This window comes from Anopheles gambiae, chromosome 3 (genome assembly GCF_943734735.2).
Source record: "Anopheles gambiae chromosome 3, idAnoGambNW_F1_1, whole genome shotgun sequence".
Taxonomy (NCBI): Eukaryota; Metazoa; Arthropoda; class Insecta; order Diptera; family Culicidae; genus Anopheles; species Anopheles gambiae.
This window is the reverse complement of record NC_064602.1, coordinates 71,861,115-71,886,280: the sequence shown is the minus strand read 5'-3', so window position 1 is coordinate 71,886,280 and position 25,166 is coordinate 71,861,115. Positions and strand designations below refer to the sequence as shown.

General features: G+C 41.3%; 5 protein-coding genes across 5 annotated transcripts; all 5 read left to right on the top strand.

The window, feature by feature from the left end:
- The first annotated feature begins 4,645 nt into the window (after positions 1–4,645).
- On the top strand, positions 4,646–6,498 carry LOC133393795 (pickpocket protein 28-like). The gene is made up of 3 exons (XM_061660345.1): positions 4,646–5,069; positions 5,149–5,681; positions 6,267–6,498. Exons 1-3 carry the CDS (start codon positions 4,659–4,661, stop codon positions 6,496–6,498), a joined length of 1,176 nt encoding a protein of 391 aa, XP_061516329.1. The 5' UTR covers positions 4,646–4,658.
- Positions 6,499–6,814: 316 nt separating this feature from the next.
- Positions 6,815–8,749, top strand: LOC4577657 (pickpocket protein 28). The gene is made up of 5 exons (XM_061656625.1): positions 6,815–6,984; positions 7,057–7,314; positions 7,377–7,794; positions 7,857–8,401; positions 8,464–8,749. Exons 1-5 carry the CDS (start codon positions 6,815–6,817, stop codon positions 8,747–8,749), a joined length of 1,677 nt encoding a protein of 558 aa, XP_061512609.1.
- Positions 8,750–9,935: 1,186 nt separating this feature from the next.
- On the top strand, positions 9,936–11,642 carry LOC133393166 (pickpocket protein 28-like). Its single transcript, XM_061656624.1, has 3 exons — positions 9,936–10,060; positions 10,145–10,313; positions 10,953–11,642. The coding sequence occupies exons 1-3, from the start codon at positions 9,936–9,938 to the stop codon at positions 11,640–11,642; spliced, it is 984 nt and encodes a 327-aa protein (XP_061512608.1).
- A 684-nt stretch (positions 11,643–12,326) lies between these two features.
- On the top strand, positions 12,327–12,996 carry LOC133393694 (sodium channel protein Nach-like). The gene is made up of 2 exons (XM_061659677.1): positions 12,327–12,663; positions 12,735–12,996. The coding sequence occupies exons 1-2, from the start codon at positions 12,539–12,541 to the stop codon at positions 12,994–12,996; spliced, it is 387 nt and encodes a 128-aa protein (XP_061515661.1). The 5' UTR covers positions 12,327–12,538.
- Positions 12,997–18,982: 5,986 nt separating this feature from the next.
- Positions 18,983–19,408, top strand: LOC133393692 (uncharacterized). Its single transcript, XM_061659675.1, has one exon. The coding sequence runs from the start codon at positions 18,983–18,985 to the stop codon at positions 19,406–19,408; it is 426 nt and encodes a 141-aa protein (XP_061515659.1).
- The last annotated feature ends 5,758 nt before the right edge of the window (positions 19,409–25,166 follow it).

The following is a 25,166-nucleotide window of genomic DNA, read 5'->3' as shown; positions in this document are numbered from 1 at the left end:
TCTGGTGGTGGTGGTGGTGGTGGTTTTGATGGTTCTGGTATGATGTGTTCTTTGCGTTGGCGATTTGTTGAGCTGTGTTTGGAGTATTTGGTGCGTGGTGGTGAAATGTCGGCAGGCGAAAATTAGATTTATTAATTGAATACAGTTGAGTAGATGGGGCGCGAGCAAAAGGTTACAGGAGAAAAGTTGGGCGTTTGCCTGTTTGATAGAAATGTATGTATGTAGTAGTATGAAAAGAGCAACAGTTTTTGTGTTTCTGAAACAACTAATTACAACGCATATACTCTATGCATTGTATTGATATACTAGACTTTTTTATCAAAGATCCTGCAATGACTCATGAAATGAATATTAATAATGCTTTCAGTCTCGACTCATCAATTTATTAGGTCGTTCATGTTCTTTCTTTTAGCGCATCCCTTGCTAAAACAGTATCTATTATAAACATATCTCAGAAATCCATTAGAAAGGTAAAGAATTCATGCTCATAAAAGACTTAAGGACACGCCTGTTCCTATAACATGTAGAATTTATTATATATTTGAGGTTTTTAGTATGTTTCCTGCTTTTCACAAAAGAAAAAAAAAAGTAACTAACGTAAGAAATTTACAGCTTTTTCATCTCCTTAAATCCAACTTATGGGCAGATTAGAGAAAGTTTACTGTATGATGTACAACGTTTCTCAATCTTGGAAGGAGTTGATGTAACAGTATTTCCAATAGTTCTTCAAGTTCCTTGGTCCTACATAATCAAACAAACATACATCTTTGTGGAATTTCATGAGTTTGTTTCGCAGACATAATGTTCTACCAGGTCTCATCACCTTTAACAGATATCTGTTCTAATGGGCAATTCTGGTTATCCTGGTTTATATATCGCTTAAAACCATCCCAAGAATGGCCCTTTAAGACACGTGAAGTGCGTATAAATTTCAAAAGAACTAACAAGTCGTGTGTCTTGGAAGGTTTTTGTAATTTTTGAAGAAGTCTGAAGTTTATGAAGTTATAAAATAGCCTTCAATCTTCAATATAAAAACCTTTAACTATCTATTTATTTATTCAAATTCTTTGACTCTTTTACCCGACCCTTCAAAAACCCGCCATCGCATGAAATCCCCATCATATCAACTCACTATCCATACTTGCTTATTCCACTCTCATCCATTGCATCAACACTGCGCTTCAGCCGTTTATGAACTAATTTTCCATTCAAAACGGCAATCATCTAACTTTTCCACACCGACTAAAGCTTCATTTCCACGCTGCCATTGTTCGGGAGGGAGTACGGAATGGAAAGAATTTATTTCCCGGAGAGCATTTTCCAATGCTCCAATGTGGACTTCAACCTTCCCTACTTAGACGTACACACGCACACACGTACAAAAGTTTCTATTTTATTCCAAAAATCTGCATCCGGACGGAAGAGCGCAGTAGCATCGTTCGTGTTCGTTACGGGTTATCCCTTGGGGTGCTGCTGCTGCTGCTGCTGCTGGAAAGAAATGCTGCTTCCATCCTTAAACAGTTTCCGCACGAAAGCCGACGTCGTTCACTCCACACACACACACACACATAGACTCCTACCGTGCTACCGAGGGGAATTATTAAATTACAAAATCTTTTGCAACACCAACCCGCTACGGGGTGCGACTGTGTTGAGGAGGAGCGCTTCTTTGATTGCGGGGAGTTTGTTTTCGGGTTCGAGAGCTTTTCCTGGTGGAGTGGAGATAGTGTCTAAAGCAATTTGAATGTGCATAAATTGTGTGGAGTGAAAAGTGTACGCTTCGGTGCTCCTTCCCCACAAGCGTAGATGTGGATTAGAATAAACAATAAGGGGATGTTATCAAAATGCCAACTGACAGCGCCAACAAATAGTACAAGCAGAGGTCTCAGAGCTTGTTGGGGAGGGGGGGGGGGGGGGGAAGTTTATGCCTTTCCGGCAAGGTTTTTAATCCGGGATGCATTTGGGTGGGAGAATGATTACGTGTGGTAGCTTTTATAAATTTAAACATCATTCAATTTCAAAGTTACAAGCAAATCCGGTTAGGGCATAAAACAAAAACCTTTCCAACCAGCACCGAAAACCCCATTAAAGCATAATATTTTATTCAAACCAGCTTAACGTTTTGGCAGATAAAAGTACCGTACCCTATAAAAGAAGAGTTACACCTGCCCTGAACGTTCGATAGCTTTTAATTTCTGCTGATCGAGAAAATAATTGTTGCAAACGGTTGCACTCCATCCCGCACCCGTAAGGCCATAAATTGATGCACCTTTATCGCTTCGGCAGCTTACCTTACCGCGATGATGCAGCTCACACCTTCACGCCGAAGTTGCAATTCCCGGAGATGCCGTGCTCCGGGAGCAATATAACATTCCAACCGGCATGCTCCCTCCACACCCTCTAGAAGAGAAGCCATTTTAAAATCAGGCACCGGGAAGTATTTGCGAACGGAAAGAAAATGGCAAAAAAGCAAAAAAAAACGAACCAACCACCCACCCACACACACACAGTGCCAAATGGGTGGAAAACTACGGAACCGTGAGATTGGCAATAAATTACCTGAACACAATTAGCTCCCGCATTCACGTCAGCCTGGTAGAATTCATTTCACTTATATTCTTCAGTTCGTTATACTGAGGTTTCCCAAGCCCCCGTTGGTGTTTGAGATGCGGGCCACCCGTTAGTTGTTACACATTTTAAGAGGTTTCTCCACTCTATTTTCGGTAGTACTTTAGCCCCCGTTCTCGGCGGGAGCGAGTTTTCGAGTAGAATTCATAGAGACGTGCCGCAATAGATCACGGTTGCGCTTGTATGACGGTGCAATCTGTAACGTGCTGTCAGGTGTAATGTGCAGCTTTAAATTTCGAATGCAATCAAGCGAAATGAGATAGAAATGGTTGGGGTAGTGCGGAGCAAGTTTCAGCACCAGAAGGTATAATTTAAATGACTTTTTTACAGTTTCTTACCTTTTTCAATAATTTAGTTATGCTCTTAGTTTCCTAGAGAAGTTAGTAACACATTTCATATAATTTGTCTGCAAACCTCCTGCAAAAACCAAGCGTGGAATTATTCGTATACTGTATGGTTGCAAGGAACCAAACAAGTCTGTTAAGCTTTTATAACGCCTCCATGATCGTTCAAGTCCTTCGATAACTCAAAACGAATTATATGTTGGATGATTTTTCTCAACTCTTGCATATCAAAACATTTGCATTGTAGCTCAGGTTATTAAATCTTCACACTTCATTTATATTTTTGTGTTTATTTAATTATTTATTTATTTATTTATTTTTATTTTATTAATTGCTCGGCCACGTTGGGTTACTGTCATCTTGTCACAACTGTTGTGCGAGAACAAAATATCGTCATTTGATGTAAATTTTGATCATCGTGCTTATTTTGCACTTTTTATGGATTTCTCCATAAGACATTTTAGCAATATCTTACTGTTTGTGGTGATTTTGGGAACAAATCCATCACTATTGCATTGAAAATGCTGTTTCAGTAACGATGATTATACAACAAATATTGACAAAATAAACAATACTTCAATCTTTAGGTAAAACTTCAACGCATAACAATCAAATTGTATCCTGAGCTAGCAAAAGCGATTTGTGGACAGTGAGTTCTGACTTGTAAATAAAATATGAACAAAGCAAAATAGTTTACAGAACCATTTTCAGAACATAAACGAAGACCATGAACAGTGACATTAAGTGCATTAAAGTGTCGATGACGCGATGTAGGATATTACAATAGCCGAGCCCGCAGAAAGGTTGTATGTACCTTTTACATGGGCTCACCCCTAAGGTCATACCAAACAGCTCATAACGAACTACTGTGCTTTAGGGAAAGAAAAAATCAATACAAACTCCCTATACAAGCTAAAACATTCTATATCTCTCGACGGATTTGGTGGCACTGTAACAGCTGATATGCCACTCCCAGCAATGTCCACACTACAGGTCACGACACTAACCGGTAACCGTGTCATCGTTATTACCCAAACAACCCAAACATCGGCTAACTTTAGTTTAGTTTGCTAGTTGCTATTGAGTTGGTCAGAAGCGGTTTGACCAAAATGAAAACCCCTGCGAAGCGAAAATCGAGCGTCAAAGTTGGTGCATTGTTTGAAGAGTACTGTTCTGAAAGTTCGGTCCATGGTGTGCGGTTTTTTGTCGGCAACCAGAGAGGTGCTTGTGTAAAGTAAGTGAAACAACAAAACACGGTGAAATTAAAACACTTGTTTTGTAACAAAATGGTCCTTTTTTCCTTCTGCTCTTCTTTCTCCTGCTCCCAGACTAATCTGGGTGAGCGTTTTCATTCTTTCGCTTGCCGGGTGTGGCATGATGATTCAACAGGCGTACAACAAATGGGACCGAACGCCCGTCATCGTGACACTGTCGGAGGTGCCCACGCCGGTGTGGGATATGGACTTCCCTGCGATTACGATCTGCCCGGAGATAAAGGTGCTAAATACAAAGTACAACTTTACGCAAGAATTTGAAGCCCTCCAGAGTCAGTGGTATCAGGGAAAGGGAACCACCAATCGAACGATCACCATTACTGATGAAAGGTGGTTTTTCATATGTATTTCAATTCCGATGGAAAAAAAAACTAATCATTCCTATTGATGTTGCATCATCAGCATTGGAAAGATGAAAGCCATCATGCATCACTGCTCGGGTATTTACAAGTACGAGGGCAACTTTATGTTTAACTTCAACCACGTGCCCGAACCCAACCTGGTCGACTTTCTGAAGGACGTTGCGCTCGACCGGCGGGGCGTATTTACCATGTGCAGCTCGACCAGCGACGCTCGCTGCAACGACTACATGCAGGTGACACTTACGAACGAAGGCATCTGCTACTCGTTCAATATGATCTCGCAGGCGGAAATGTTTCACCCGGACGTGCTGCAGGATGAGTACCAATATCTGGAACCCTGGGACACCGACGGCGCGACGGTGGAGAGGGGCGAACTTCTAAAAGTTGCCGGTTCAGGGTTGGATGCCTCGATCGGCTTCAACTTAATCCATTATCCACTCAAAATTGATACCTCTTGTGTGGTGAGTAATGGTGAAACTATTCTCGGCAGTTTCATATCTACGAAATGCCGCAAATGCATGTCCCTCTTTTTCGGCACAGCGTGGCCGTGGCTACCGAGTACTTATACACGAGCCCACCGTCTATCCGGACCTTTCTAAGCGCAACATACGGCTGTCGCTATCGCAGACGCTTACCGTCGCGCTCAAGCCCAACATCATGATGACTTCGCCGGAGCTTTCGAAGTACAGTGCCCAGAAGCGCCAGTGTTACTTCGGACACGAGCATCCGCTGCGCTTCTTCCGACGGTACAACCAGGACAACTGTGAGCTCGAGTGCCTGACAAATTACACGCTGGCTCGGTGCGGTTGCGTCCACTTCTCGATGCCCCGGACGAACGGGACGCGTGTGTGCCGGTTTGAGGAGGAGCACTGTCCGTACGATGCACGTGGGGCACTATTTATACGCAAACAGAACCGCACCGGTACGGATGATTACCTGCTGCGGTGCGATTGTTTGCCGGCCTGCTCGTCCGTACGGTTCGATCTGCAGATTACTCAAGACTCGCACACGGAAGAGCGTGAAGTGCGGACACGGTTTGAGACGTTGGAAGAGCTGCAGGCAAGGTTACAGATGTAAGTGAATTGGTTACCTTTTGGGTTATTTACATAATTTTGGTTGTTAAGGAGTAGCATAACGAATTTGTGGTAATGTTTTGTGAAAGGTTTTGACATTCAATGTTTTGATGAGAAATGTAGGTACAATGAGTGGGATGTAACCCTGTAGAATATGACTCTGTAGAATGTGATAAGACTTTCATGTTTAATTACGGCCTTTACTAAAATTGCCATTAGGAGGTTCAAGCTGTCAAAAAATGCTCTATTTTTTTAATTGAATACTGAAACAGAATCAATCAATTAAATGTTTGAAGATAGCTTCAAAGAATGAAAATTTGAAGGATATTCGCAGATCGAACATTTCAATATTAGCCTTCACTGCGGCCTATTTATCGCACTATTGTTGGTTGTATTCATTAATGATTCGTAAGCAGAAAATTCTCCTGTCACGTAGGGGAAAAACTACACTGTTAGATAAACGGCCAATATCCTTGTTAATGGATTAAATCTTTCGAATATTTAAAGCATATTAATCATCATTTTAACCTATTGATGTCAATATATTTTGCTCTCTCTCTTTTTTTGCAATTCCATCCCTTCCAGTCCTGTATATTCGGTGCTCCAAGTTTACTTTCAAGACACTCATTTCATACCGGCCCAACGATCCGAGCTGCATGGGCTGGTGGACTTCTTGGCGAATTGTGGTGGACTGTTGGGGCTGTTCATCGGCGTAAGCCTATTGAGCATAGTAGAAGCAATATACTACATCACCATTCGTCCTTTATCATTACGAAAGCAAAAACCGAATGATAAAGAACAAACAGAGCTTTGCTAATGGAACATTTTAATTCTTTAAAGTGCATGGAAAACCAGCAATCATTTTAAACTCTTTTCGCTTACACACAGCACAAACTTGATAGCAATCCTTTATATCTCTTTGTATGCAAATTTTAAATAATCGTTATTTTCAAAGTGTTGCACTCTCCGAACAACCGACAGCACAAGTGTAACTAGCACCAGAGTAAACCAATTACTACCTCGAGACTTAATGCGACCATGTAAATGAGATTGTCAGGCATCAGGACAATGTTGTATATAATTCTTCGACAGTGCCAACCACTAGGACAGTTTTGTCCGCAACAGTTAGTTTCATGCGAGGCATCTGTTGGTACGAATGTGTTTCCCTGTTTGTAGCGATGTCCAGGCTATGTGAACGTTTGCAGCAATCCGTCAAGGAGGAAGTGTTCCGCGAGTACTGTGCTAATAGTTCCATCCACGGTGTACGTTACTTCGACCGTAATGAGCGAACGGTTTGTGAAAGGTGTGTCTGTAGTTTAGGTGGCATTGTGTCTCTCAGTTCTCATGAAGCTTGATCTAATTTATTTTTCCTTAGATTCTGGTGGCTAGTGGTGTTTCTACTCTCGATGTTGGGTTGTGGCGTGATGATACACAAGACGTACGTGAAATGGAATCAGGTTCCCATTATTGTTACTTTTTCCGAGAAAACTACCCCCGTTTGGGATATTCACTTCCCTGCTATAACAATCTGTCCCGAGACAAAGGTGTCCGCAGAAAAGCTTAACATCACAGCCGAAATGAACGCACTGGTTGCAGCAGTTGAGCGTGGCAATGGGTCATCAGAAAGGGAATCGTTAGTATTCCATTGAAAACTATTAAAAGGAAACTCAATGAGTAAAATTGCTTTTTTAACAGAGTTCCTCAACTGAAAGCTGTATCTCAACTATGCAACATGTTGTTTCAATTGGAATACCACTGGCTACACGAACTAAACGGGTCCGAGGACGATTTAGTGGGTACATTGAAAGACATGTCCTTACGACGAGATGAGACAGTCGTTATGTGTCAGTACGGCAATACGTACGACGCTTGTGAGGATCGCTTAACGGAAACGGTCTCTGAAGAGGGTATATGCTACACATTCAACATGATATCTGAAAGAGAAATCTTTCGCAAAAGCTCTCTTCACACCGAATACAATTATATGGAGGGTTGGTTCAATTCTAAGGAGCATCAACCACTGGCCCCAGTATTCGCTCGTGGTGCAGGATTGCACGATGGTCTTACGCTCTACCTGAGGCACATGCAGGAGGATACGGACTACCTATGCACGGTACATATAGCCAACAATATCAATAACAATTTATATTTAAATTAAAACCTCCTGTCCTGTAGGGATTTTCCCAAGGATATAAACTAATGATTCATGGTACAGATGAGTACCCACAGGTTTCAATGCGCAACATGCGTATACCATTCAGTCACGAGATCTCGATCGCTCTGAAACCTCAAATGATGGTCACTTCACAATCGGCCGCTGACTTTAGTTGGGAGAAACGTCAATGCTTTTTCAATGACGAGCGACACCTTCGATTCTTTAAGCTCTACAATCAAGATAACTGTGAACTGGAATGTCTCTCCAACGTGACAAAAGCACTGTGTGGATGTGTTCGCTTTTCAATGCCTCGCTCGAACGACACAACGGTCTGTCCGCTGTCCATGTGGCAGTGTATGTACCGTGCGAAGTGGTTCTTACGTCCTAGTAACAATTCAAGACTGCCACCAAATGAAGAGTTTGAGATCACAAAAATAGTCAACAGCTGCAACTGTCTGCCAGCGTGCAGTTCGGTGTATTACGATGTGGAGACCACACAAACCTCGCTGGATATGGAAAAGTTTTTGCTTGCTACCAATGAATTAATGGGCGATGATTCAGACAAGTAAACATGTTTCCATGATGTGTGTATGATCTTGGTAACATTACATTACAATATTCTTTTAGATTTTTCATCACAACGATAGCGATCTACTTCAAGGAGTCGTACTTCATCACCTCGAAGCGATCGGAGCTGTACGGATGGGTTGACTTTCTGGCAAACTGTGGTGGACTGTTAGGTTTGTTTATGGGTGTAAGCATTTTGAGTCTGTTAGAGATTTGCTATTTCATTACGATTCGTCCATTTTCGTTAAGAAAAACTTTGTGGGAAAGGAGAAACAATAATTCTGATCTACTCACAACCAATAACGTTCAACATAGTATACCTCCTGTTGTTACAATTTCAGAATAATCGGAAGGTCGATTCTTCTGAAGCTAAATTGCTGATCATTGCCCTTTTTATTGAATTCATGTAATACTATATGACGGATGCTATTAGACTCCAAATATTATCGTGCATTTAAAACCATTAAAAACAGTAATTTGGCAAAATAGTCTCCTCTGAATTATATGTTGGCAGTATGCACTGTACCTAATTACAGAATGACAAATCACCGAATGTCAAATATCATCAACGTCCCGTGGCGGTCCCTTGGTACAGTCGTCAACTCTTACGACTCAATAACATGCTCGTTATGGGTTCAAGCCTAGAATGGATCGTTCCCCCGTAGCAAGGATTGTATAGGTCGGGTATGTCCGCGAACGACGTTACGCAAAATACGATAAGATCATCAACATCCAGAGCGATAGTCATGAAGTCTATTCTACTAGTTTTGTTCTTTTGGTCATAAAATATCATGAAATCAAACGGATGAATGAACTCTTGAGATGAATGAGATCTTATTTATTTATACATTGGTTATCCTTAGTAACAGTATTTCAAAAACAATGTTCTTGCTAATAAAAGTGCCCCATAACTTTCCTATGAATCTAAAATGTGCATCAAGGAATGTGTTTTATGATCCAGGAAGTAAGGTTACAGTTTTTTTCAAAATAAAAAAAAATGTACCATTTACCATCTTATTATGAAAACAATTTTTTTAAACTTATTAAAGCTAGACGGCTGTTTTTTTATTATAATCGAGAGCAAAAAACACGAAATAATCATGTGGTAAAACTATGGTTAAGTCTATGGTAAAAGTATGATGCAAAACTCCTTGTGTTTGTATCATTCCGCATAAAAAACCACGAATAAAGCTATAAAATTTAATTCCTACGCTATGCTTATATGTTATTCAAACAATAAAAAGAGTATGCTTGTAAATCCTTGTTTATAATATGTATGCAAATTGTACGCATAACTAATTATCAACGAGAATGGTTTACCGTTAACAAGAAAGCGGTGTGCATTACTTACACATATCATGCGACTACAAAAAACTACTAATTGCTGCCTTCGGAAGGCTAAACGCATACATAAATACACCATGATACGCAATCCTTCGACAGCACTAGTCATTCGGTCAGCAGCACCGTCTGCAGTCAGCCATATTCGGAGTTTGTGTGCTTGAGTGAACGTGTTTCTCTGTTGGCGACCGATGGCAAAACACAACAAACGATTGCGTCGATCCGTCCGGGTGGAAGTGTTCCGCGAGTACTGTGCCAACAGCTCCATCCACGGTGTACGTTACTTCAACCGTGATGAACGAACGGCTTGTGAACGGTTTGTCTCTGGCTTGCGTATAACTGCATCTCACAGCCGCCTTAAACCTTAACGTCCAGGTGCTTCCATGTCCATTCCACACAGATTCTGGTGGCTAGTGGTCTTTCTGCTTTCGTTGCTGGGCTGTGGCGTGATGATACACAAGACGTACGAGAAATGGAATCAGGCTCCAATCATTGTTACCTTTTCGGAGAAACCCACTCCAGTTTGGGATATACACTTCCCAGCTGTAACGATCTGTCCCGAGACGAAGGTTGCAGCGAGTAGTCTTAACTTCACAGCCGAAATCAATGTTCTTGCAGACGATACCCATTACAGTAACGAAACATCGGAACGAAAATCTAGGTACGGCTCAAAAAGGAGAGTACTACTGTATGGCATTAAACTTCTCTCGGTTTCTTCTGCAGTGGTGTTGAACGAATTAAAGCCGTAGCGCAGCTGTGTAACATAATGTTCCATTCAAACTATGGTTGGTTGAACCAAGTCAAATGTTCGGAAGACAACATCGTTGATATGTTAAAGCGCCTGGCCTTACCATGGCGCACAACAGTTGCTTTATGTTATTACGGTACCGATTTCACGGAGTGTGAGAATCAGCTAAAAGTAACGCTCACCGAGGAGGGTATTTGCTACACGTTTAACATGCTGCCTGACAGGGAAATCTTTCGTAAAAGTGCCATGCACACTGACTACATTTACACGCGGAATTGGTATATTTTTCCCGGATTTCAGCCTCCTGCGCCGTCGTACGCTCGAGATGCAGGATTGCATGCAGGTCTTACGTTTTATTTGGCGCAAAAAAATGAGGACACAGATTATCTGTGCACGGTACGCACCAGCAGTCGTGAAGCTCCTTAAAAGATAACACTTTTTAGTTCCTTTCTCTTCATAGGGATACTCGCAAGGATATAAACTAAAAATCCATGCTATAGATGAGTATCCGCATATGGCAAAACGCAACCTGCGCCTACCACTCGGACACGAGATCTCGATCGCTCTCAAGCCGCAAATGATCGTTACCTCTTCGTCGGCCGCTGACTATGGCTGGGAGAAGCGTCAGTGCTTCTTCAATCACGAGCGTTACCTTCGCTACTTCCAGATCTACAATCAGGAAAACTGTGAGCTAGAGTGCTTAACCAACGTGACGCGCGCAATGTGTGGATGTGTTCGCTTTTCGATGCCAAGATCAAACGACACAAAGGTCTGCACACTTTCGATGTGGCATTGTATGTACCGCTCAAAGTGGTTCTTACGCCCGATTCCCGGTCTTAAGCGACAACCTCACAGAGTGATTCTTGAAATGGTGAAAAACTGCAACTGTCTGCCAGCGTGCAGTTCGGTTTCTTACGACGTGGAAATGGCCCAAACTTCGCTCGATATGGAAAAGTTCCGACTGGCAAACAATGAGCTACCGCGCGATCACTTGGACAAGTATAAAAAATGTTTCAAGTATTCAAGAAAAATGAACACATTTAGTATCACTGTGTCCTTTCTGCAGGTTTACCATCACAACACTAGCGATCTACTTCAAGGAGTCGTACTTTATTTCTTCGAAGCGATCGGAGCTGTACGGATGGGTTGACTTTCTGGCGAACTGTGGTGGACTTTTAGGTTTGTTCATGGGTGTGAGCATTCTTAGTTTGTTGGAGATATGTTACTTCATTACGATTCGACCATTTTCGGTTAGAAGTAGAATAGCAAGTGCTGAAAAGCGCAAATCGAACGAAGTCCAGAATGCCATGCTTCCAGTTATCTGCATACATGAGTAGATGTTTACGTCGTCGGAATATGTTCATTAATTACACAATCTGGTGTAGAATTCAGCAGCTAAAACGCAGTAGCAAGGAATTGATTTGGTTTGTCCTTACGTCTGGTGATTAATATTATGTCTAGCTAGTCAATATATATTGATAGCAGCATCAAATAGAGTGGTTAAACAAATCGTTAGGTAAATATTGAACTTATTTTCTGCATCCTTCGTTCCATAAAGACGTAACTTCATCAATAAACAGTGTACCATTTATTAAATTTATTATTAGTAATCGATAGATCAAACTCAAATGCTTTAAACAATAACAATTCATATCGTTACAAATAACATTCAAACACACTCAAGCTTTAAACAATGAATCTATTCAAATCAAGCGACAATGTTTGAGGAGTAGCACATGAACTAATGCATTACTTAAACAAAGAAACCATTTCCCTCTCGTATTGCTACCGTTTATTATGCAAATTTCATGCATATTAACCATCAATTAAGGGAACCTGGTACAAAAGCATACAAAGAAAAAGAAAGCTTTATGGTTATTACTTACCTGCGTCATGGTGCTTCTGCTAATTACATGCTACATATATGGGAGTGACGTGGCAGGCAAATTGTTCTCCCAGTTCTAGCCATTAAGTTCGTTGAATCCTTTGCAACTAGTCCCTTCTGAAGCATCTGTTCGTGCGAGTGTGTTTGCCTGTTCATAAAGGATGTCAAAACACGGTAAACGGTTGCGTCGATCTGTCCGGGAGGAAGTGTTTCGCGAGTACTGTGCCAATAGTTCCATCCATGGTGTACGTTACTTTGACCGTGATGAACGAACGGCCTGTGAAAGGTGTGTTCAGTTTGTATAGCATTGTATGCATTAATGCTTCTTCAAGTTCATCCTCATACACTTTTTCCTAGATTCTGGTGGCTAGTGGTCTTTCTTCTCTCTATGCTGGGCTGTTGCGTGATGATATACAAGACGTATGTGAAATGGAACCAAACTCCAATCATTGTTACCTTTTCGGAGAAAACCACTCCGGTTTGGGACATTCACTTCCCAGCCATAACGATCTGTCCCGAAACGAAGGTGCCAGCCAATAAGCTTAACTTCACAGCCGAAATGAACGCACTGTTGGAGGATTACCACGACAACAACGCAACATCCGACCGAGAATCGTGAGTAATTCTATGCGATGCTATAACACGTTCACGCATTTATACTTTGTCGTTCTTTTAACATTAGAATCGATCAACTGAAAGCCGTCGCTCAGCTTTGCAACATAATATTTCACTCCGATAATAAATTGCTGCAGTATGTTAATGGTACGGAGGACGACGTGGTAGGCATGTTGAAAAACCTGTCCTTGTCACGCCACAATACGCTTGGGTTGTGTCAGTACAGTAACCAGTACATGCTCTGTGCCGAGCATTTGAAGGAGACGCTCACTGAGGAGGGTTTCTGTTACACCTTCAATATGATGCCGGATGATGAAATCTTTCGTAAAAACTCGCTCCATACGGAGTACACATACACGGAGAGTTGGTTTCCTTTTTCCGATACCGTGACATTGGCACCACTGTACGCACGAGGTGCAGGTCTGCATGCCGGGCTTTTAGTGTATCTCAAGCAAGCGAAGGAAGATGTGGACTACATGTGCACGGTATACCATACAGATGTCATATTAGATTCGGTACGGTGAAAAATGACTCGTCTTGCTCTTCTGTTCCCTAGGGTTTCTCGCAAGGATACAAAGTAATGATTCACGATCCGACCGAGTATCCGCAGGTGTCGATGCGCAACATGCGCATACCCTTTGGTCACGAGATCTCGATCGCGCTCAAGCCTCAAATGATCGTCACTTCCCAATCGGCCGCCGATTTTAGCTGGGAGAAGCGTCAGTGCTTCTTCAATTACGAGCGTTACCTTCGATACTTTAAGATCTACAACCAGGACAACTGTGAACTTGAATGCTTGACCAACGTGACGCTGGCAATGTGTGGATGTGTTCGCTTTTCAATGCCAAGGTCAAAAGATATGAAGGTTTGCCCGCTTTCCATGTGGAAATGTATGTACGATGCTAAATGGTTCATGCACCCAACTGATGATCTTGCAAGCTCACGCATCCAAAAGATCAAAGCCATTGTCAATAGATGTAACTGCTTGCCAGCCTGCAGCTCCTTAACGTATGACGTGGAAACCACACAAACCTCGCTCGATATGGAAAAGTTTCTACAAGTAAACCATGAGTATAACAAGTCAGACAAGTTTTATATTACAACGATAGCGATCTACTTCAAGGAGTCGTACTTCATCACCTCGAAGCGATCGGAGCTGTACGGATGGGTGGACTTTCTTGCAAATTGTGGTGGGCTATTAGGGCTATTCATGGGTGTGAGCATTCTTAGTCTGTTGGAGATATGTTACTTCATTACGATTCGACCATTTACGGTATGAAGTACTGTGAAGCGTATTACAAACGAAGTCCATTATGTCATGTATCCTTTTAATACCAAATCTGAATAGGTTGTAGGTTAAATTTCAGAATTGAAATGCTATAAATGAATGGATATGCTATATTTGGCATGGATTTATACTCTGAAAATTTTGTTGATACATCTTACATAAGAATTCATTTGTCAGTTTTCAATCTATCTTCCACTGAGAAGAGTTATCAAAATATGTAAGTACTTGGAGTAAATCGATAGACATACATGATCAAATGCAGTACTCGAATTCAGATTGCCACATCATACAAATACTACTCCTATACCATACTTTGATTAGATTATTGTTATCGTCCACAATGCTTAATTACAATGCTGCTTAGTACTTTTTGCGTTCGACTTTACCCGTGCTTTGCAATATATTAATGTACCAAAACAAGGAAATGCGTAGATTACGACCCCCTCGGAGAATTCAGTATTGTTTAATTGAAGCATCAAGCCATCAAGAGCCAACTGACGATTGAAACAAATCCTTAGTTCAAGGATTCTTAATTAAATCATAAAGTCACTGTTTCCAATTGAGAAATTATATTTGTATTGTATTGAAACAAATTTGCAGAATTCATTTTATTCATATTATCGATAAGATAGACATACCAATCTCTGTCACTTTGTTTGTCTTAAGCCTTTTAGTACTAATACTTGAGGTATATCACTCAGCGAAAAATGCTAAACCTCTTCTTAATTCCGAGAACAGTCAAGCATTCAGTCAGGAATTTTGACGACTATTTCATGCTAGTGTATGGAATTTTCCATTCCTGTCATTATTTATCGATTCGTGTTATGCAAATTTTATGCATATGTAATCATGAACTAGCACTACATGGTGCGATGAGATACATTAAAAGAGGCAGCAAAAAGGAAGGTTATTACTAACGCACAACTTGATGCTACTGTGTATTAATAATTACCTATAACAACCTTGTGGTTGAGAATTCTCAGCCAGCTCTAGCCATTAAGTCAGTTGAATCCTTCGCAACTAGTTCCTTCGGAATTTTCTGTTCCTTCGGGAGTGTTTCGCTTCGCTCAGCAACAATGCAAACGTGCCGTAGACGATTCCAACGATCCGTCCGGGTGAAAGTGTTCCGCGAGTACTGTGCCAACAACTCCATCCACGGTGTGCGTTACTTCGATCGTGATGAGCGAACGACCTGTGAAGGGTATGTCTGTAGTTAACGTTAACTCTCAATTTTTATTAAGCTTGAACCTAATTCGCCTTTCCCTAGATTTTGGTGGCTAGTGGTCTTTCAACTCTCTATGTTTGGTTGTGACGTGATATACAAGACGTACGTGAAATGGAATCAAACTCCAATCATTGTTACCTTTTCGGAGAAAACCACTCCGGTTTGGGACATTCACTTCCCAGCCATAACGATCTGTCCCGAGACAAAGGTGGCTGCAAATAAGCTTAATTTCACTGCTGAAATGAAAGCACTCTTGGAAGATTACAAGGACGAGACGGAGACGAAAGCGCACTCTGATGAGCTTAACTTCACAGCCGAAATGAGCGCACTTTTCTACGACTATCTTGCCAGGGCATCACATCGGAAGTCGTGAGTAATTCTATACAATGCAAGATCAGGTCTGTGCGTTGACTACCCTTAGAGTGTTTTTTTTTTTTTTATGTTCATCTCTAGAATCACTCAGCTGAAAGAAATCTCTCATCTATGTAACTCGTTGTTTCACTCGAATAATGACTTTCTGAAGAACTATACCGATACGGAGGACGACGTCGTTGGCGTGCTGAAAAATTTGTCCCTCTTACGCCACGGTACATTTGGGTTTTGCCAGTATAATAACCAGTATAAGCTCTGTGACGACCATATGAAGGAGACGCTTACCGAGGAGGGTTTGTGTTACACCTTCAATTTAATGCCGGAAGAGGACATCTTACGCAAAAGCTCACTCCATGCGGAATATGCATATACAGATAAAAAGTCTTATTTTCCGGATAACAAGTTATTGACACCACTGTACGCACGAGGTGCAGGACTGCATGCCGGACTTTCACTGTTTCTGAGGCAAATTAAGAAGGATGTGGACTACATGTGCACGGTATACCATACATAAGTCAACAGGATCTGGTTGAACTCTAGAGTTATATAATTATTCATTCTCTTCTGTTCCATAGGGATTCTCGCAAGGGTACAAGCTTATGATTCATGACCCGGGCGAGTACCCGCAGGTGTCGATACGCAACATGTGCATACCTTTTGGTCACGAGATCTCGATCGCGCTCAAGCCTCAAATGATCGTCACTTCCCAATCTGCCGCCGATTTTAGCTGGGAGAAGCGTCAGTGTTTCTTCAATAACGAGCGTTATCTTCGATTCTTTAAGATCTACAACCAGGAAAACTGTGAACTTGAATGCTTGACCAACGTGACACAGGCAATGTGTGGGTGTGTTCGCTTTTCAATGCCAAGATCGAACGAAACGAAGATTTGCCTTTCGAAGTGGGAATGTATGCACGAAGTCAAATGGTTCCTGCATCATGTGGGAGATATTGCACGTCCGCTCGAAAACGAGATTAAAACAATCGTTAACAGACGTAACTGTTTGCCAGCCTGCACCTCGGTGACTTACGACGTGGAAACCACACAAACCTCGCTTGATATGGAAAAGTTTCAGCGCGTAAACCATGACTATGACACGTCGGATCATTTTTACATCACAACGATAGCGATCTACTTCAAGGAGTCGTACTTCATCACCTCGAAGCGATCGGAGTTGTACGGATGGGTAGACTTTCTGGCAAACTGTGGTGGACTGTTAGGCCTCTTCATGGGTGTGAGCATTCTTAGTCTTTTGGAGATATGTTACTTCATTACGATTCGACCATTTTTGGTTAGAAGTAGGATTACGAGTGTTAAAAAGCGAGATACAAACGAAGTCCAGAATGTCATGCTTCCAGTTATCTGCACACTTGAATAGGTAGTTGGTTTTCATCCTAATTTAATTAAAACACTATGTAACATTTTACATCATCACTCAGTGCCCGACCCTGATGAGAAGTTGGAAAAGTATATATCATAATAATGAACTTATCAATGTGCAGGACCGCTTGGAAGTATGCAGATGTATGTAGACCGAGTACATAATCGAATGAATTACTTAAGCATGCCGGATCGTATGCATACTGCTATTACAATGTATAATATTACAATTTTTATATAATGTCCTTAAATCTTCTAAAAAATCATTACTTTATTGGTAGTTAATCAAGTGTTAAAGCCATTAATTCAAATTGAAAGATGTCCTAATTCTTCCATTGTCGCAAGTTTGGAGCATTCCTGTTAGTCATTTTACATGTGTTAAATTTGATTTGATCAATCTCTCACATCTTTAATTCATGACATTTTGTGACGACTTTCTGGCTGTTGTTGTAGTTCGGTTTGCTCTTAGAGATGTGGAGTATTTGAGCTACACTCGTCTATTTTCTGCCAATTCTTGTCCGATTAATGTGCTTTATGGGACATACAGTGTTCTTTAACGACTTGCTGCGGCATACCGCATCATATAAACGTTAAAATCAATAAACTAAATGACGAATGCCAGCTTGATATGATAGAACTCTCTCTATCTCTGCAAATTTCATGCATAGTAATAATTCTACGTTTTATACATTTTTAGCACTACGTTTTAACTACGTACAATGCATATGTTAGTAGATAAGTTATTGGTAGATATTGTAGTCTACTGCAGTGTGCAAAACAGATTAATGTACTCAAGCACATTCAAGCTTTTTTATCAATACCGTACATTTTTTAAAACCACAAGGATCGATTTTCCTTTCTTGGTGCTGTTGTTTAACGCTTGTTATGCAAATTTCATGCATATGTAATCATCAACTAGCATAATCTGCTGCGAAAGCGTTGAAAGAGAACAAAAAGCTTGTAGTCATTACTTACGCGCCTCAGGTAGTTACTGTGTATTAATTGCAACCTGGGAGCGTTAAAAATACACAGGAGGACATCGTTGTAAAGAACTAGGTGCCTTTTCTAGTCATTCGGTCAGTTCAATCCATCATAACTAGTTCCTTCTGAATCTTCTGCTCGTTCGGGTGTGTTTCGCTTCGTTCAGCAACTATGCCAACGTTCCGTAGACGTTTGCGACGATCCGTCCGGGTGGAAGTGTTCCGCGAGTACTGTGCCAACAGCTCCATCCATGGTGTACGATACTTCGATCGTGATGAACGAACGACCTGTGAAAGGTGTGTCTGTAGTTTCTGCGGGATTGTGTATTTCGATGTTCAGCAAGCTTGATCTCATTCATTTTACCGTAGATTCTGGTGGCTGGTGGTCTTTTTACTTTCTATGTTGGGTTGTTACGTGATGATATACAAGACGTACGTGAAATGGAACCAAACTCCAATCATTGTTACCTTTTCTGAGAAAACCACTCCGGTTTGGGACATTCACTTCCCAGCTATAACGATCTGTCCCGAGACAAAGGTGGCTGCGAATAAGCTTAATTTCACTGCTGAAATGAACGCACTCTTGGAAGATTACAAGGACATCAACGGAACAACAGAACGGGAGTCGTGAGTTATTCCATGCAATGCTATATTAAATATGTGTGAATTGCTACGGTTAAAGAGTTTTTGCTCCCGTTTATCACTAGCATCGATCAGTTGAAAGCCGTCGCTCAGCTGTGCAACACGATGTTTCACTCCAAATATGACTTTTTGCAGTACCTAAATGGTACTAAGGACAATGTCGTTTTCATGTTGAAGAAGCTGTCTTTGTCACGCCACGGTACGCTTGGGTTTTGCCAATACAGTAACCAATACATGCTCTGTGACAAACATCTGAAGGAGACACTCACCGATGAAGGTTTGTGTTACACCTTCAATATGATGCCGGAAGAGGACATCTTTCGCAAAAGCTCACTCCACACGGACTATACGTACACGGAGAGTTGGTTCTCTATCTCGGAACATGAATCACTGGCACCACTGTACGCCCGTGGCGCAGGATTGCATGCCGGACTTACATTGTTCCTGCGACAAATCAAGGAAGATGTGGACTACATGTGCACGGTATACCATACAGACGGCAGATGCCATGCTAAATCCAGAAATGAATAAAGACTTATCCTCTTCCTCCTTTTCCATAGGGATTCTCGCAAGGGTACAAGCTTATGATTCATGACCCGGGCGAGTACCCGCAGGTGTCGATGCGAAACATGCGCATACCCTTTGGTCACGAGATCTCGATCGCGCTCAAGCCTCAAATGATGATCACCTCTCAATCGGCTGCCGATTTTAGCTGGGAGAAGCGTCAATGCTTCTTCAATCACGAGCGTCATCTTCGATACTTTAAGATCTACAACCAGGAAAACTGTGAACTAGAATGCTTGACCAACGTGACGCAGGCAATTTGTGGATGTGTTCGCTTTTCAATGCCAAGATCAAACGACACGAAAGTTTGCCCATTGTCGATGTTTCACTGTATGTCCGATGTCAAATGGATTGTGTATGACATTGACGATCCTCAACGTCCAGTCAACGAAAAGATCACGGCAATGGTCGATAGATGTAACTGCTTGCCAGCCTGTAGCTCAATATCTTATGATGTAGAAACTACGCAAACCACGCTCGATCTGGAAAAGTTTCTGCGCGTAAACCATGAGTATGATAGATTGGACAAGTTTTTCATCACAACAATAGCGATCTACTTCAAGGAGTCGTACTTCATCACCTCGAAGCGATCGGAGCTGTACGGATGGGTAGACTTTCTGGCGAACTGTGGTGGACTGTTAGGCTTGTTCATGGGTGTGAGCATTCTTAGTCTTTTGGAGATATGTTACTTCATTACGATTCGACCATTTTCGGTTAGAAGTAGGATTGCCAGTGCTGAGAAGCGCAAATCGATCGAAGTCCAGATTGCCATGCTTCCTCCATCACCAAGCGTGAATAGCCAGTGGTAGGTTGAATTGTTTATGATATATTACTATTTTTTAATGTTATACAGTATAACGTCGATTTTTCGGGCAGCTCGGGACTGGGTGGTTTATGGATTTTAACGGATAATAGCTCCAAAACTATCAAATTGATGTTAAAATTGTAAATTTCTCTGGTTAGACTATCAATTCACTTTGAATTAATCGATTTATCATTAGTACAGTAGTATTCTAATCAATAACTTTAGGTTTTACAAAAAGTCCTTTAATCTCAACTGGGATGCGGCTTTTTCGTTGCTTTCTTCCAGAGCGAATCTAGAGCGGAGCTCGGTTGTCCATCGATAGAACAAAATCATTAGACTTAGGAACACACCATATCTTAGCGCTTTCAACACACTTGATCGCACACAAATCCACAATTTCAAAAGTATCGAGTACTAATCGAGCACACCTGGAAAAACAATTTCGAACAAATGTCACTTGGGATGTTATCCAACCTTCATCGAGAACAAGTACCTTCGTCGAATTAATAAATATAACTTTGGTTACCGAAACTTATGAACATTGATATAATGCAATCATTTGCTTTGGTTGTCCTAACATGTACTGCATTTGCTCTCTATGTCTCCATCCAATTCACTGAAACATTGAGTTAAATTACTAGTTACAGGAATATATCAACGTTAAAATAAATAATGTATTTAATAAATTTCATTATGACAAGGCTTCACTACGTATCTTTTGTTATATATACCAATAATAGTGTAAAAGAATGTTCAAAGAAAAAAATCAATACTGTAAAACACATTCAAGCTTAGAACCAACAATGGTCAAGCGTATTAAGCCACAAGGAATGATGCCCCTCTCTTGATACTGTTTTTAACGCTTGTTATGCAAATTTCATGCATATGTAATAATCATCTACCATAATATGTTGTCAAAGCGTTCAAAATGAAAAAAACGGAATCGCTTGCCCGCGCCATGTTGCTACTGTGTAATAATTGTTACCTTGGAGCATAAAGTGTACACATGCCAGTTCTAACCATTCGGTCAGTTGAATAATTCACAATTAGTTCCTTCTGAATCATCTGCTCGTTCGGGTGTGTTTCGCTTCGTTCGCCAACAATGCCAACGTTGAGCGGGCGTTTGCGGCAATCCGTCCGGGTGCAAGTGTTCCGCGAGTACTGTGCCAACAGCTCCATTCACGGTGTACGTTACTTCGATCGTGATGAACGTACGGCCTGTGAAAGGTGTGTCTGTAGTTTCTGCGGGATTGTGTCTCTCAATATTGATCAAGCTTGATCCCAATTCGCTTTTCGCTAGATTCTGGTGGATAGTGGTCTTTCTACTCTCTATGCTGGGTTGTGGCGTGATGATATACAAAACGTACGTGAAATGGAACCAAACTCCAATCATTGTTACCTTTTCGGAGAAAACCACTCCGGTTTGGGATATTCATTTTCCTTCAATTACCATCTGTCCCGAGACAAAGGTACACGCCAAGAAGTTCAACTTTACTGCCGAAATGGACGCATTGTTAAAGGATTACCATGACAACAACGTGACATCCGACCGGGAGTCGTGAGTAATTTCAAAATGTGTACTTTTCCATAGGTAAAGAATTTTTCCTTGCGTTTATCACTAGCATCGATCAGTTGAAAGCCGTCGCACAGCTGTGCAACACGATGTTTCACTCCAAATATGACTTTTTGCAGTACCTAAATGGTACTAAGGACAATGTCGTTTTCATGTTGAAGAAGCTGTCTTTGTCACGCCACGGTACGCTTGGGTTTTGCCAATACAGTAACCAATACATGCTCTGTGCCGAGCATTTGAAGGAGACGCTCACCGACGAGGGTTTCTGTTACACCTTCAATATGATGCCGGAACAAGACATCTTTCGCAAAAACTCGCTCCACATGGAGTACACATACACGCAGAGATGGTTCCCTTTCTCGAAACATGAATCACTAGCACCACTGTACGCCCGTGGTGCAGGATTGCATGCTGGACTTTTACTATATCTAAAGCAAGCAAAGGAAGACGTGGACTACATGTGCACGGTATAGCACAGAAACGCGAAACATCAATTCCAGAAATAAATATAGTTTTTTTCTCAATATTCTTTATGTAGGGATTCTCTCAAGGGTACAAGCTTATGATTCATGACCCGGGCGAGTACCCGCAGGTGTCGATGCGCAACATGCGCATACCGTTTGGTCACGAGATCTCGATGGCGCTCAAGCCTCAAATGCTGATCACTTCCCAATCGGCCGCCGATTTTAGCTGGGAGAAGCGTCAGTGCTTCTTCAATCACGAGCGTCACCTTCGATACTTTAAGATCTACAACCAGGAAAACTGCGAACTAGAATGCTTGACCAACGTGACACAGGCAATGTGTGGATGTGTTCGCTTTTCAATGCCAAGATCAAACGACACGAAAGTTTGTCCATTATCGATGTTTCACTGTATGTCCGATGTCAAATGGATTGTGTATGACATAGACGATCCTGATCGTCCAGTCAACGAAAAGATCACGGCAATGGTCGATAGATGTAACTGCTTGCCAGCCTGCAGCTCAATATCTTACGACGTGGAAACTACGCAAAGCCAGCTGGATCTGGAAAAGTTTCTGCGCGTCAACCATGAGTATGATAAATCAGACACGTTTTACATCACCACGATAGCGATCTACTTCAAGGAGACGTACTTCATTACCTCGAAACGATCGGAGTTGTACGGATGGGTAGACTTTCTGGCGAACTGTGGTGGACTGTTAGGCTTGTTCATGGGTGTGAGCATTCTTAGTCTTTTGGAGATATGTTACTTCTTTACGATTCGACCATTTTCAGTGAGAAAGAGATTAGGTAGGTTGGATCAGCGCAAAGCAAACGAAGTCCACAATTCACTGCTTGCCGTTGTTACTAAAACTGAATAGCTAAGTAACAACTTGAGTTCAATGTTTTCTGCATTCGATGAGTAAAGGAACAAGAGCTGATGCATTATTTAAACTTAACAATTCCGTACATTATGCAGTTCACTTTTGTAAGCACAACAGAAGGCACTCATCTTATCATTTCATTATTATTATTATTATCTATCTATCTTCTATATATATAAAAATCTAGTGTCACGGTGTTTGTTGCGAGCAACCTCCGAAACGGCTTGATCATTTTCAACGAAACTTTGCACACACCTTATGGTGGTATGAGAATAGGTTTTAAGACTTAAAAATCGTTCAGATGTTACATTAAACATAATTTAAAAATGATTTTCCAATTCCCATACAAAGAGCAGGATTGTTGTTGTGTTGTATACAGCACTTTGACACTTGGCACACGTGTGAGGGGTCTGGCGGTTTACACTCGATGATCGGATCCTGAGGGGATACGGGCACGATACAACTATCCCGAGTAACAAAGCAATAATGGAATATTTTAGTTTTTTTTTTATGAATAACTCAGTTTGTCGGGCCAGCTAGTTATGTATATTATTATTATTATTTTTATTTTTATTTTTATTATTATTACAGTGGAGCACCGATTATCCGAACTTATCGGGACTTGACCTCTCTCGGATATGCGAATAACACGGATAATGAGTCAAATGATATATTTAATCACAAATTATTTATGTTTTTTTTGAAATTATTCGTATTTTTGATAAAAATTACCCAATTTGTATTAACTACATGTTTTTTCCAATGAGAATAGAGTAGAACGTCGATTATCCGGGGGCGGATGAACCAGCGGGCGGCTTAACCGTGCGCATAAATGTGCGCTACTATAAACTAAATGACGAATCATAATGCCAGCTTGATATGCTACAGCTTTAAGTTCGACCAATACGTAACAACCAATCATACAACCAAACCAACCAAACAATAAAATTCAATAATGAACTAAAAAAATAAAATCTATCTAGAGCTCTCTCTCTATTTCTGCAAATTTCATGCCTAGTAATAATCCTGAATGTCAATATAAAACGAATAAGCACTATGTTTTATTAACGTACAATGTATATGTAAGTAGATAAGTTATTGGTAGATATTGTAGTCTACTGAAGTGTACACAAAATATTAATACAAGCACAAGCAAGTTTTTTTTACCAAGACCGTACATTTTATAAAGCCACAAGGAGCAATTTCCCTTTCTTGGCGGTGTTGTTTAATGCTTGTTATGCAAATTGTATGCATATGTAATCATCAACTAGCATAATCTGCTGGGAAAGCGTTGAAAGAGAACAAAAAGCTTGTAGTCATTATTTACGCGCCTCAGGTAGTTACTGTGTATTAATTGCAACCTGGGAGCGTTAAAAATACACAGGAGGACATCGTTGTAAAGAACTAGATGCCTTTTCTAGTCATTCGGTCAGTTTCTATCCACCACAACTAGTTCCTCCTGAATCTTCTGCTCGTTCGGGTGTGTTTCCCTTCGTTCAGCAACAATGCCAACGTCCCGTAGACGTTTGCGACGATCCGTCCGGGAGGAAGTGTTTCGTGAGTACTGTACCAACAGCTCCATCCACGGTGTACGATACTTCGATCGTGATGAACGAACGACCTGTGAAAGGTGTGTCTGTAGTTTCTGCGGGATTGTGTATTTCGATGTTCAGCAAGCTTGATCTCATTCATTTTACCGTAGATTCTGGTGGCTGGTGGTCTTTTTACTTTCTATGTTGGGTTGTTGCGTGATGATATACAAGACGTACGTGAAATGGAACCAAACTCCAATCATTGTTACCTTTTCTGAGAAAACCACTCCGGTTTGGGACATTCATTTCCCAGCCATAACGATCTGTCCCGAAACGAAGGTGCCAGCCAATAAGCTTAACTTCACAGCCGAAATGAACGCACTGCTGGAAGATTACAATTACATTAACGGAACATCCGACCGGGAGTCGTAAGTGATTCTATCCAATGCTATATCAAATATGTGTGAATT